This window comes from Pectinophora gossypiella, chromosome 24 (assembly GCF_024362695.1).
Source record: "Pectinophora gossypiella chromosome 24, ilPecGoss1.1, whole genome shotgun sequence".
NCBI classification, from domain to species: Eukaryota; Metazoa; Arthropoda; class Insecta; order Lepidoptera; family Gelechiidae; genus Pectinophora; species Pectinophora gossypiella.
The window spans coordinates 9818884-9833675 of NC_065427.1; the positions used below are offsets into that span (position 1 = coordinate 9818884).

General features: G+C 38.9%; 1 protein-coding gene across 1 annotated transcript in view; it reads right to left on the reverse strand.

The window, feature by feature from the left end:
- Positions 1-2007: 2007 nt before the first annotated feature.
- LOC126377749 (guanine nucleotide-binding protein G(I)/G(S)/G(T) subunit beta-1) overlaps positions 2008-14792 on the reverse strand; it is a 38102-nt gene continuing 25317 nt past the window's right edge. The window contains exons 2-9 of the mRNA XM_050025558.1: positions 13371-13487; positions 12705-12850; positions 11503-11673; positions 10147-10269; positions 8636-8837; positions 7085-7301; positions 3892-5538; positions 2008-2713 (exon numbers count right to left, since the gene is read on the reverse strand). Coding sequence (XP_049881515.1) covers positions 5432-5538; positions 7085-7301; positions 8636-8837; positions 10147-10269; positions 11503-11673; positions 12705-12850; positions 13371-13427 — 1023 coding nt within the window. The 5' untranslated portion in view covers positions 13428-13487 and the 3' untranslated portion in view covers positions 2008-2713; positions 3892-5431. The remainder of the gene's footprint in view (positions 2714-3891; positions 5539-7084; positions 7302-8635; positions 8838-10146; positions 10270-11502; positions 11674-12704; positions 12851-13370; positions 13488-14792) is intronic.

Genomic DNA, 14792 nt, shown 5'->3' on the forward strand with positions numbered 1-14792 from the left:
AAGGACTTAAGTTGGTCTGGATGTTAAAGGCCACATTGAAGCAATTCACCTGAAAAGCAATATTGCTATTTGACATTTGCTGACGCGACATTTTTAGACCCCCTGATCTGGTTTTACTGAACCTACGATTCTAGGATGGATATTAAAAAAAAGGTAAGATGGATATTGGAATTGATGGAAAGGATATTGGAACTAGCCCGTGCTCTGCGCACCTCACCTGCGCATGATTCGCATGAAAGCAAGCGGTGCCTGCGCGAACATTCCTGACGCGCCGCAGAGCCGGGGCAGCCCCAACTTATGGTAGATCAACTAGGATTATGCTTCTAAAATAAAAACTTCAATTTCTTCTCTTCTATCGTGTCGGTTGTGAGGTGAAGTTCCAACCCCATCAACCCTGACAGGGTTACCATTGAACCGCCAAAGGCCCCTGACGTGGCTCATGTAACGACTACTTTCTTACATCAGTAAAAACTTCCGAAGCATTCGGCCAATCAGGTGATCAGCCTGTGATGTCCTACATATTGTGGTATATCCCCACCGCCAGCCACGCTCAACCACTGGACCACGGAGATCGTTCGCAGAGAAGAAAGAAGACACACCAACACTTCAATATAAAGGATGGTCTATTTATCATCGGATTTTTTAAAATAATATATTGATATATCCAACTGTATTGGCCCAATGTCCATACGCGCCTGACTTACATTACACCTACATACTGCCTACCTAATAAAAGGCTTACATACAAAAGGGTGAATATCAAAATGTGCCAAGTTTGGTGGCGAACTGTCATATAATTTTTTCGTGAAAAATCGGGTTCATGTCGGAACCGAGGATCCTTTTGGACCTTTTTCATGTCGGAACCTAATTTTTCACGAAACAATAATATGAAATTCCGCCACCAAACTTGAAATTTTTATATTCACCCAAAAACGAAAAATAACAGTGACAACCATCCATCAATTAAAAATTATAAAAAGCGCAATTTAAAAAAAAAAATTCTCATTTCTTGCTTACAATACTGCAAAGAAAACTGTACGAAATTAGTGTTACCCATAAAGAAAATGGCGTATTTTTCGCACTAGCAACACAGAATGTCGAAGTTAAAAATGCTTATTTTATGTTTAAACCCTTATATTCTTATGCTAACTTATTCTAGTAAAATGAACTTAGGGACGCGATGTTACCGTCCCTATCTCAAAAAAGTGTATTTTGATAAGTTGTATAAAGGATTGTGTACGAAAAATGTTAATGAACTTTGCATGATGGTAAAATGGTAAATGGGTATTAGGTAAAGGTAAAAAATGTAGTATAAGTACTGTTTTGTGATGATTTTGAGATACTCATCCTTTGATCCATACCAATGCTTACGAATAGCGTATACCGACCATTTGGATGCTTTAATATGGCCATTTTGATCTTTACGACCAGGGGGGTTAAATGGCCACATCGAAGCAATTCATCCAAGAAAGAAATATTGCTATTTGACATTTGTTTGCATTGCACACTTACTTTCAATGTCAAATTGCAATATTGCATTTTTAGATGAATTGCTTCCATGTGGCCATTTTAACTCCCCTGAACTGCATTGAGTCCAAATTAGACGTTATTTTTTTTATATATATTTAATTTAGTGTTACTATACAAGAACCGACCGATTACAAAATTTCCTTTGGTTTTGAAAATTTTAGGATTTTGTGCAAATTACAAAACTTACTAAACCCGTACGTAATTCCCTCCAATTTTTGAAATTAATTAAATAAAAACAATCTCAAAGCGCTATAAAATTGCATAAATAAATGCCGATTTTAAAGTACGTCTTTAAATCAATAAAACATTCGTGCGTTTTAAAAAACGTTAAAAAAATTGTGCGGACTTTTTCAAATTATACTTTTCGAGCAATCGACATTTTATTGTTTTTTAAAATGCTGATTATCGTAAAAACTAATATACTATGTGCGTACGACAATGAGGGTGGAATTGGTTTTTACAATGAGAAAAAAAATGTACAGTAAGAAATCAATATATTGGATTTGTCAAAGTAAATAAATTAGTTTAAAGCTTCGCTTCAACATTTTTCGTGGAAAGTCAGTGTCTAACGGCCTTTATGCGCGAAGGGAAAACTTTCATCATTTTCCGTCTAGTAACATTAATTTGCAGCGAATTATGGCACTCTTTACAATTCATATTTACACCATACTTTAGGCATTTTTGTATGACACAAGTAGTATTTCACAAAAAAAGATTTTCCATACAAATTTTGACTGTCCCATTCGCGTATAAAGGCCGACTATACAATCGAAACAAAAAAAGACAATAATTTCGGAGAGAAGGGATGTTTCTATTATAAATCACTGCGCTTAATATTAAACGGGTGATTACTATAACTAACATTTATATGCAATCGTTACTACATACTCAAGTTATATAAAGAAAAATGGCTGGTGGAAATCGCTAAGCGGCAAGCAACCTTCACCCCTCTCACTCTACCCAATATAGTAATCCATGAGAGCGTGCGAGACGGTTACAAAACTTTTTTTACTTCCTTGAGTACATAGTCCCGACAGCGCATTACAAAGTTAAATCATAACTTAACCAGACAGTTAGACGAAAAAAATTCTCATTCAATAAATTACACGTTACTTTAATAATAATATTTGGTTCTTTAATCATAATAGTTTGATTTTATCTCGTTACTGCTGCGATGTATTATCTGGAATTAGAAGAAAGGTAGATGTCAGTAATTTATAAAAAAATACAATATTTTTGTGGACCATTCGCAGCTACGTCACTATTTGCGTTCCAGCGTGGTGCGTGAGACAAAAAAAAATCAAGAATAATACTACATATAGAACAGTAACTCCCAGCCTAGAGCCAATGAGGATAAAAACTGCCTATTTCTCCCATCAGGTGTCGCTACTGTCGAGTGTTCTTAAATTTTGATAGTTCCCCATAAAATTTGAGTAAACAAACATATTGCTTTGGTTATATTTTCACACTATAACCCTTTGCGCAGCGTTTGAATGCATAATCATAGTGTTATATTTATTCCAGTTGATTGAGGGGAGGCCTGTGCCCAGCAGTGGGACGTATATAGGCTATTTATGTGTCTATGTATATTTATTCCCTAAAGATCGGAAAGAAGAAAACTTTGTAACTCCACCCATCTAGAACAGATTTGGGTCAATATGCTACTATTTCCAGGTTGTGTAGATTGTATAATGTGTTGGCCAGATATCATGATCTTGACATTACTATGCCCTTAAATGCATATAAAAATATTGCACTGGCTGCTTTTTGTTAAATTATGACTATTTTTTATTTTTTAATATAGTTTATATCTTGTTTTTCTTGTTCACTTGATTGTGCATGCTGTGACTACTTGTAATTGAGCTAGCTCTTAATCTTTTTTTTACTGTCTGTAACTTTGCAAGTGCAGAGTGTAGCTTGTAAGTTGTCCATAATAAATAAATAAACTTAGAAAAAACGCGGTAAACTGGCACACGGTAAAAGTGTCGGGGTTGTGATACCCTAGTGCGAAAGAGACGCCAAAAATGATACCATTCTAACAACTATCCAACGCACCATGCTTTAACGCAAAAGGTGAAACAGAAATACTTCCAAACGTCAACTTATTTTGATAGTATCCTCAATTATTATTATTATTTTAATGTAAATATGTAAACTATTCATGAGACTGTTGATATTAGAAACACTATAAAAAAAATCTAATAAAAAATACAAAAGTTAAGGTTACTTCGTCAGACTTTTGTACCATTATGCCATAGACAGCTAATCAAATATTAAAAAAAAATCTAAGTACTATACAACATTTTTTCGTAGAATGAAAATAATATATTTTTTTAAATACGTATAAAGAAAAATACTCACCAATACAAAGAAAAAAAATCGGCGGTGTTACCAACAACGCGTCGAATCTATAATCGACACACAGTAACATTGTAATATTACATTCAGTATCATTATTATATAAATGTGTAATTGTGAACATGGACCAGACTGACGCACACATACATACATACATCGGCCATACATTTTTTTTATATAAACTACAACATTCGTATGGTAGTTTAAATGCTTCCGCAGACTGTAATAAAAACAGATTACGTTTTAGAAACGAGTTGTGCACTCTTATATTATTCTTTTCCTTTATTTAGAAACTACCATTTTAGTAGAAATTACAATTTTAAATTGGCAACACTAAGAATGGTAGATTTAGAAAAGAATATTTTTTTGAAAATTACTCATTCTATCCTTGTCATTCTTACGGGATGTATTCAAGTAGAAAGAGACAGTTTTTACTTCCCTCGTTCAAAACGTATTCTGCATTAAACAGCCAATGAGAAATTATCATCTACAAATATATTTTTTAAATAAATAAAGCAAAGTGTGCTATCGTTTCCCTGTTAAGAAGAAAGTATCTTTATTACAGGGGCAATTTGTGCTGTTTGCTTTGTAGAAATCTTCAGCTCAAGCTAAGTTTTGAAAAACGTTTTGGTGACCTGCCGTTTGGGGGGCAAAAATGGGTTGGACACTGAGGTCAAAAATGGTCTAACACCTTAGTCATTTCGACGGAAACCCTTTTCCGTCAGACTTTACCTAGTTGAAAAACTTTTTAAGTATTAGTTTTTGACACTTTTTGCCCCCAAAACGTGGGACGAAATCGCCAAAACAACGCCACCCATTCACACCGCACTTCAGACGCGTTCCAAATATAAAATTATAAATTAGACCCCGTGCATTCGCCGCCATTTTGTGGCGGCAGCCATTTCGTGGCTTCAATTTTCGCGCCCATTTTGTGATAACGTTAGGAGCTTTGGATTGGGGGGGAGCTACCCGTGAATTTTGGTGTTTATTTACTTTGTCTCATTCAATTAAATGCATAATTATACTCCCGAAGGGATAGTAAGAGACAAGGAATGTAGGACAGGACTACTGCCTGGATAAGTGTTCTCTGGCACACATTGCATCATCATTGGCCACAACATCTTGACAGATGGTATTGATGGTAACAGTGGCTGTGTAGCTGTCACGTTTTGTTGCAGGATCTCTTGTGACTTATCAAGCTAATAGCAGCACGGCACCTTTAGCCGCATATCACACAACTAAAACGTGAGTCGTGATCAATTTATCGAGTATAATATCGTCTAATAGACTTCTATCGACTGGGTTGTAAAGGTCGAATGTCACACCTTGATGTCAGGTTTATTGCAGGCATACAAGTTCAGCCTTAGGTAGAAGTAGTGGATTTAGTTATTACAGTTATCCACCGGACCTAAGATATATATTTTTTTGAAGTATCCAATTTCATTCGCGGGTATCTCCCAAACGCAATTCCTAACGCTCCCACTCTTCCACCGGGTGTGTCGGGGGGGTAGGGTGTGTTGGGGGTGTTGGGGGCGGGGGGTGTTTAGTTCCAGATGCGCAGGAAGGAGTCCCAGGAGCCGGTGGCGACCGCCATGCCGTTCTCTGTGACCCCGAGACAGGAGACGCGGTTGTCGTGGCCGGCGAGGATACCTGCGGAAAATGATCCTGGTTAGTAAAAATATGTTTCTCTAGTTAAGGGCAATTAATTAAGGGCAATGTATACGTTTTTACAATAAGATTCCTATTGACATTCAGAATTTGCCTTTCAATTGTTTTAAGACAGTATTTAAACAAAAACTTTACAAAAAAGGTTATTATAAAGTTAGTGATTATTTAGAAGATATGAATGCATTAACTGTCTGAGAACTGATATTAGACAGCTAAATTACTCAATTGTATACCAATATATATATATATATATTTTTAAAGAACGTCTAGGGCCCTGTGCCGAGGTTTTTCTCGCAGCTTCTTTTCCCCGGCTATACAGGTTGTGAGAAGCTGCAGTAGTTTTAGGCGGATGAGACGTTCGTTATGTAAAAATTGACGATTCAAAGTGTAACTATGCTAACAACTGAATAAAGATATTTTTGAATTTGAAAGTTATTAAATAATTTGTAACGTATACCCTCATTGGTTTTTAAAAGATATATGGCTGTTGCAGTTTCTTGTCATTTCTTCTCCTCAGTCATAACACCTTGCGAAATGACGTAAATTCAAAAATGTTACATTGACCTTCAACAAGTTTATCCATGATAATTACGTTGAATAAATGATTCTTATTTCTGAATAATATAAAAATAAAATATTCTTTATTTCACAGTTTTTTTAGTTACATGGTGGCCGAGACTTCCCATTAAGTAATCCTGGGATACTTGTGGCGGGAATGTCTCGCAATTCCCAAGGGGGTAGGTACAGTTTGTGAGTTAAGAAAAGTAATAGACTACTCTGGGCACCATCCCACTCGCGTCAGACAAAGTACTGCGGGGCGGAAGGCAAGAGGGAAACCACTGCCTTATTTTTCCTTAAAAAAGTAGCATGGAAAATGCTGCACCGACAAGAGCGTGGCCTTTAAATTGATGATGATGATAACTTACCTGTTCCGGCCAAGTACTTAATGCCATCTCATGGCAAATCTACTATAAGTCACGTAAAAAAAAGTGCTCTTAGCGATAAGGCCGCCTTTGCCCACCTTAGAATAAGTTTATCCTGTAAATGTTTTGTGAATTTGTGTGCAATAAAGTGTTTTTATTATTATTATTAATACATACATACATAAACTCACGCCTATTTCCCACCGGGGTAAGCAGAGACTATAGAATTCCATTTGCTTCGATCCTGACACACTTCTCTTGCTTCCTCCACATTCATCAATCGCTTCATACACGCACGCCGGTTCAGAGTAGATCGTATTGAACCTTTTCTAAGGACATCTCCAATTTGGTCATCGTAAGTCCTTCTCGGTCTCGGTATTATTAATAAGTCACGTCAAAACTGAGCGATGGGTTTCTTGGACCTTATATATTGTAAGTTACCTTGATTGTTATGGTTTTTCTATTTTATTATTTATCTAGGTGAGTAGAAATTTATGTTTATTAGATAAGCGCATCTCGCCATCAAACGTAACAGTTTGGCGGGTTGATATTGTAAGAAATAAAATTGTACTTACCAATTTAACAATAAAAAAGTTATGACTTACCGGCGCGCTCGCTCTTCATGGAGTCCCAGACGTTGCAGTTGAAGTCGTCGTAGCCAGCGAGCAGCAGGCGGCCCGACTTGCTGAAGGCCACGGACGTGATGCCGCAGATGATGTTGTCGTGGCTGTACATCGCGAGCTCCTGGTCGGCGCGGATGTCGAACATGCGACAGGTGGCGTCGTCAGAGCCCGTCGCGAACGCGTAGCCCGACGGGAAGAACTGCGCGGAGAGAAGCGGTTAAATTCAAATTCAAAAATATCTTTATTCAATAGGTAACATAGTTACACTTTGAATCGATAATTTTTTACATAACGAACGTCTCATCCGCCTAAAACTACTGCAGCTTCTCGTAATGGACGTAACGGACTTAATAAAATGAAATACTTAAAAGAGAAAAGCCAAAATACCCACTGCGATTAAAAATACTAAAACTCTAAATATCTTTAAAAAGGCATTAAAAGCTCACATTCTTATACATTATTAATGGTTTTAATCGTAGTGTGAATCTTGTGTTGCTGGTGGATGGAACAATTAAAGTGTCAACGCATGTAGAACACAGATACCTACTAATTAGTATAGTAAGTCTCGGAATGTTATTTAAGTACCTACCTACCTTAGTCCAATTCCAATGTTGTTTAAACTACTATATTATGAAATTGATTGTTTCTCAGTAAGCGAATCAAATGTATTCTTTTGAGAAATAAAGTATCTTAAACCTTAAACCTTAAAATATAAAAAAATAAACAGTAAGGGAACACCGCAGAAAAGTCAACAAGAAAAGAAAACATGTATCAAAAGATAAAATAAAAATGTCATTCCATGACAGGTCGGAGACCAGCCAGTCGCTGCCCAACTAAAGAGTTCGCGACAATGGGGTTGGTAATCCACCTCACAACCCCACACGATAGAAGAAGGGGAAAATAATCCCAGTACGTTCGACTCACGGTTTTACGTGAATAAACTTTTTTTTTATTATTATAGCGATAAAAACTTCCTGACGATGCGGCATGTATTTAGAATTACTGCCTTTTGAAGAAGCGTGAGTGTGGATGGATACATGTTGAGAGTTTGGGGACTAGTGTGGAGTGTTTTCCAGGACATTCAGAATTTGCCTTTCAATTGTTTTAAGACAGTAGTTAAACAATAACTTTACAAAAAAGGTTATTATAAAGTTAGTGATTATTTAGAAGATATGAATGCATGTGATTAACTGTCTGAGAACTGATATTAGGCAGCTAAATTACTCAATTGTATAACAATATTTTATATATTTTTTTAAAAGAACGTCTAGGACCCTGTGCAGAGGTTTTTCTTGCAGCTTCTTTTCCCCGGCTATACAGGTTGTGAGAAGCTGCAGTAGTTTTAGGCGGATGAGACGTTCGTTATGTAAAAATTGACAATTCAAAGTGTAACTATGTTACCTACTGAATAAAGATATATTCGATTTTAGGTATGACGCCTGTAGTGGATACAACGATGGGTACCGTTTTAACAGTTCTTACTTGCCACCGTGTTTGGATTTCTATAGCAAGGTCGGTGTTATTATTACTCACCGTAACAGCGTTGATGTCGCTCTCGTGCCCAGGGAAGGTCTGCTTGCACTGGCAGTCGCGGATGTCCCACAGCTTCGCGCTGGCGTCGCAGGCGCCGGAGACGAACGTGCGCTGGTCGGGAGCGAGCGAGAGGGACATCACGTCGCCCGTGTGCCCGGTGAACTGCCCGCACTGCTGTCCGGTCTCAATGTCCCACAGGGCGCTGGACGGGACAAGTCATTCAAATTCAGGGCAACACTGAGCAACAGGCTACTTGACAATCTAGTAGTGTGCTAACAATTATTATGGCGAGAGAATATTAAAATACCTTGTTCCAAGAATATTTAATAGTATTGAGTTCGAAAACGAATGTTGTAGTAAGCCACTCTTTAAAACTAAATTAAAGCTGTTTTTATTGAAGTCATTTGATGAACATATTGAATAGTTGGTAGATTTGTAGCATTTAAGAATTAAGTTTAAAACTTGCTGTAATAGATATAAGTAAATACTCGCAAGTAATGAGTGCATGATTTCGCCAACAAACTGTCTTTCAGTTTGGCGAATGTCTTTAAAATTGTAAATGGTCTTATATTGTTATTAAATAATTAAATAAAAAAAAATAGTCAAATGTGATACTTTTTAAGAAAACGGAAGTTTTCTTTTGAGTTTGTATGGTTTGTGCGGCGAAAGTTGATGGTAGGGCTGGCAGAGGAAGACCGAGCAGGACTTACATTGACCAAATTGGAGATGTCCTTAGAAAAGGTTCAATACGATCTACTCTGAACCGGCGTGCGTGTATGAAGCGATTGATGAATGTGGAGGAAGCAAGAGAAGTGTGTCAGGATCGAAGCAAATGGAATTCTATAGTCTCTGCTTACCCCGGTGGGAAATATGCGTGAGTTTATGTATGTATGTATGTTTTATTTATGTACAATAAAGTATGTTTGATTTCCTTTTGGTAGGTTTTAATAATAACAATATCAGCTTATTATAAATAGAATATCTCCTCCAGCGCGCCACACTGAGGCAGAGCGCCAAAAAAAAAAGTAAATCAAGAATCGTATAGAATGGCAACTCTCCGCTCCCCACCAGCGCTTGAGCTAGGTTTACCTCACCCCCTTCGGTCTTACTATCGTATTCAATCGTATGGACTTCAGACGTTACATACACACTTGCGCGTGTACGATAATGTCAATGTGTTGTTCCGTGCTTCGGAAGACACGTTAAGACGTTGGTCCCGGTTACTATTTACTGATGTAAGTGAGTAATCGTTACATGAGCCATGTCAGGGGCCTTTGGCGGCTCAATTGTAACCGTGGCACCAGGGTTGATGAGGTTGGTATTCTACCTCACAACCCACACGATAAGAAGAATGTGTAGTGTCCCGGACTGTGGTATAGTCAAAAGTCAAGTTCAAGTCGAAGTTCGGTTTCGCCAGCCACATCAGAGCCCACTACAACAACGACCCGGTATAGATATTTAGGAGTCGCCGTCGCCGGATACGGTTTGGACGACATGATGATGATAGTTACCAGGTCATGTCCCCGGAGCTGGTGAGGATCTGGTTGTCGTCCAGGAACCGGCAGCAGGACAGGTATCCCGAGTGGCCGGGCAGCTCGCGGGACACGCGCACGTTGCCCTCGCGGGTCTTCAGGCTGTGAGTAATATGACACTGTTAGTACAATTTCTATACACACACGCACGCACACGCACACACACACATATACACACGCATGTAACTAAAATATAAACCTACCTACATCAAAAATTATAACTTACTTATAAATTAAACACTAACTTAAATTATCTAAACTAGTTGTTATCTAAATAAAATTAAGAGGCTCAATTATCTGTAAAACTGTAGTTACCTAGCCTTAAGGGAAGTTGCGGGTCATTCCCAACACAAGTATCTGATTACTTACTGGGGAGACCTGTCCAATAATTGTAACTGATTTACAAAAATAAATTAATATATTTTTTTTTATTTTTTTTTATGGGTCCTTTACGATTTTTTACATAGTATTAACTATTTCCACTTCTTTGAAATAGAACATCTAGTTCAGTACAATTAGTGATTGATCACACAAAGTGTTAGTAACATCGTAACGAATATTGCAGGGGAATGATTCAGACCATGATTCTGAGTTAATATCAAGTGGAATTTTCCGTCGCAAAATTCAAGATCTTTTTAATTCTTTTTAAATTATTTTCAAGTATACTTATACATTTGCGATGGAAAATTCCACTTGATATTAACTCAGAATAATGAGGTAAATCATCCCTCTCAGTATTCATTACGATATCACTTACACCCCACACAAGTACATAAGCTAGCCATACAAGTATGTATGGGTGTTAGTGACACCGTAACGAATACTGAGAGGGATGATTCAGACCATGATTTTCAGTTGATATGAAGTGGAATTTCCTGTCGGACAATTCATTAAAATTTGAGTGTTTTTTTTTATATTTTTAGTTCCATCCTTTTGCGACGGAAAATTCCACTTGATATCAATTCAGAATCATGGTCTGAATCATCCCTCAAAGCTTTCGTTACGATGTCACTAACACCAATGCTAACACCCTATTATTATTGCGTATGGCAGACAAAAATAAAATATCCTGCGTGGATCAAATATCCAACTTAAGCTCCCTTAACCAAGTCTCTGCTGCATCCGTCGCATAATGCAGCTCGGCTATACCACCTGGGAACTGGTGCAGAGGGCACCCTGTATTTAATAGTTATAATAATATGGAGTTGAAGAATAAACGTGTTGAAGCGACTCCAAATCTTTGATACATGCTACTGGATCATGTCACGACCTGTCGTCTACAGTAGGTACCTAATTATGTCTAAAAAAATTTTCTTTGTAAGTAAACTGTCGTACCTGTAGATGGAGCAGATGTTGTCGAGGCCGCCGCACGCGACGTACGAGCCGGAGGGTGCGTACGCGCACGTCATGACCCACGACGAGCGCAGCGGGATCGCGTGCACCTTGTTGGTCGTGTGGCTGTCCCAGACTATCAGCTTGCCGTCCTGACTCGCGGATACCAGGTTCCTGGATAAAAATATCCAGCATTAGCACAGATTAACATAGGCTAAGTAAATTAAATTCATCTTTTTTGGGGTTATGTACAGTCATGAGCAATATAATGTACCCACTTTAGGACTCTGTCGCACTAACATATTTGACATTTAGTGAGCGTTATAGTTCAATTTGTCAAAAAAGTTAATGTGACATGGTACCAAAGTGTATTATGTATAATTTAACCCCTTGGCATACTATCTACCTTTGACTAATACTTTTCATATTTTTCGTAATCCCTTAATTCATATATTTCCTTCATAATTATATTTGCTTATTTTCTTATTTATTGTAAGCAAATCCCGACACTTTTTTGTTGGCACGATAGTTCAAAGTATTTATAAGCGTAACTTTGGTAGCGGCAGAATATTAGTGTTGGTAAGAGTGGTATTTCTACTATCCTTCGCAACAACATGCTGAGTCAGTCCCTTTTCCCTGGCAGTGTATTTTTGATTTGTATACTTATCTTTATCTTCTTTACTATTGTACTGCATGTTTTGGGAATAAAGTTATTCTATTCTATACAATGCTCGTGACCGTACATAGGGATACGCTTAAATCTTAAAAACTACGCAACGGATTTTGTTGTGTGATTCACAAGGAAGGTTTATATGCATCCATTAAATAGTGGAGAAATACTGTTATTTTTGAGGTTTTTAATATGACGTCGTAAATAATTTCTTTTTTCCTCAGCACTGCACCCGAGCGAAGCCGGGGCGGGTTGCTAGTAAAATATATATGTATAAAAAAATATTTCAGACTTCTAAAGAGGTCAATAGAATGTTAATAAAAATAAAATTATAGAAAACAAATGAAATAACTTAGCCTATGTTAGTTTACTAAACCGATTTTGATGAAATAAAAACCTTTGGGAAATAACATAGGATAGCTTTTACGTTGATTCGGTGTGGAATAACGATGCCGTGCGCGATAACAGAAACCCTAGCGATAAAATATGGTACTTAAGATGAACTCACCCACACAAACATATTGATCAATTTTACCTGGAATCACTGCCCCAGTGCATGGCGTAGATCTTGGCGAGGTGTCCGCGCAGCGTGCGGCGCGTGCGCATCTGTATGCGGCCGATCGGCTCCAGGTTGGCCGTTGCCTGCGCGAGCGACGTGTCGCACGCCACTTTCCGCGCGTCCTGCAATTTTAACACATTGTGATTATAAGTTGGACAGAAAGGGTCTTCTTCGGTGTTTTGTATGAAATGTCCGGGGCGTGATTACAGTCTACATATGGAAAGAATTGGTCTTTGATAGACAAGAATGGAGAATGCTACACCGACAAGAGCGTGGGTCTTAAATTAATAATGATCTTCGATCGTGTGGGTTGTGAGGTGGATTACCAACCTCATCAACCCTGGTGTCAGGGTTGCTATTGAGCCGCCAAAGGCCCCTGACATGGCTCATGTAACGACTACTTACTTACATCAGTAAGTAGTAACCGGGACCAACGGCTTAACGTGCCTTCCGAAGCACGGATCATCTTACTTTCGGACGATCAGGTGATCAGCCTGTAATGTCCTAAACCAAACTAGTGATCACAAAATTTTGTGATAATATGTCGCCACCGGGATTCGAACCCGGGACCTCCGGATCGTGAGCCGAACGCTCGACCACTGGACCACGGATGCCGTTATAAATGATTTGATTTGTACTCACCCGAATAGCATTTTTGAGCGTCTCTGCCTCCTGGCGTAGACTGTCCAGCTCGTTCATGGTGACAGTTTCTGATACCTCCTAGAGCCTGACCCTGCCGCGTGACAATCACACGCACACCTGGGAACAAAGACACAAACGCGTTATGATATTTTTTTATTATTTATTTTTTTGCTTTTAGGCAGATAAGACCAGAATACAAGAACAATTTGAAAAAGAAATGCAGTCTATGTCCTTAGTGTTAATCTGTTTCTGGCGCACTACAGCCCAGAAGCATAGATTTACTACCATCAGCGCTCTAAAAGTGGGACGCAAAGTTACTGTTAATATAGCGACGTTGACAGTACTTTACCGCAGTGCGCAAACAGGCGCCGAACTGGCAACATGGGGCAGTGCGTGGCAAAAATAGAAGCTCAAAGCAAAAAAGAAGGATGGAACATCATATTTAATGACATTGTGCATGTTGCCGCCAAAGGCCTTGACATGGCTCATGTAACGACTACTTACATCAGTAAGTAGTAACCGGGACCAACGGCTTAACGTGCCTTCCGAAACACGGATTATCTTACTTTCGGACATCTGGTGATTAGCCAGTAATGTCCTAACCAAACTAGGGACCACAAAGTGATTTTTGTGATATGTCCCCACCGGGAATCGGAATCCCACCGGGGGTGGGAATTGGTCAAGAACTACCTCCTCGCGGTCCACTCTGGGCAACGGCTTAGCCGGCTAAACGGATTTTCGCGTTGTAGTGAACAAGTAAAGGCGACGCTTTTCAAAGCGTTCTGCCAGTCGTTCTACACGTGCGGTCTGTGGGTCAGCTTTACGCAGCGAACTTATGGAGCTCTGCGTGTTCAATATAATAACGCATTCAGGATGCTGTTCGGACTGCCGCGTTATTGCAGCGCCTCATTAATGTTTGCAGAGGCGCAAATTAATTGCTTCTATACCATCATGAGGAAACGTTGCGCCTCCTTGCTGCGCCGAGTGCGCGCCAGCTCGAACAGTATCCTGAGTGTGTTAGCAGACCGGTGGGACTCCCCGCTGCTGAAGCGCTGGATGCAGCTGCACGCTACTGTGCCAAGGGTCGCGCGTGTGTATTAGCTTAAGTTGTATAAGTTGTTACTAACATTAGAATATAAGTTGTTTGTTACTAACATATATGGATACAGTCCGAATTAAATAATTTGAATTTGAATTTGAATTAAACGTTCTCGACTGAAATGGTTCACCGGACTGTTCCTTGCGAATCTCCCGGTGCTTTATCCTGCGATTTCATCATGAATCCCCAAAACAGTCCGCTTCAGGACTCAACCACAAACAGCCCTTTTCAGGGCTCCCCCACTAATATATGTCCTACTCGAGTACCTAAGACGAGAACTGTTGGACCTGTCACACGAATCCTCCAAATAAACGTGGAAGGAT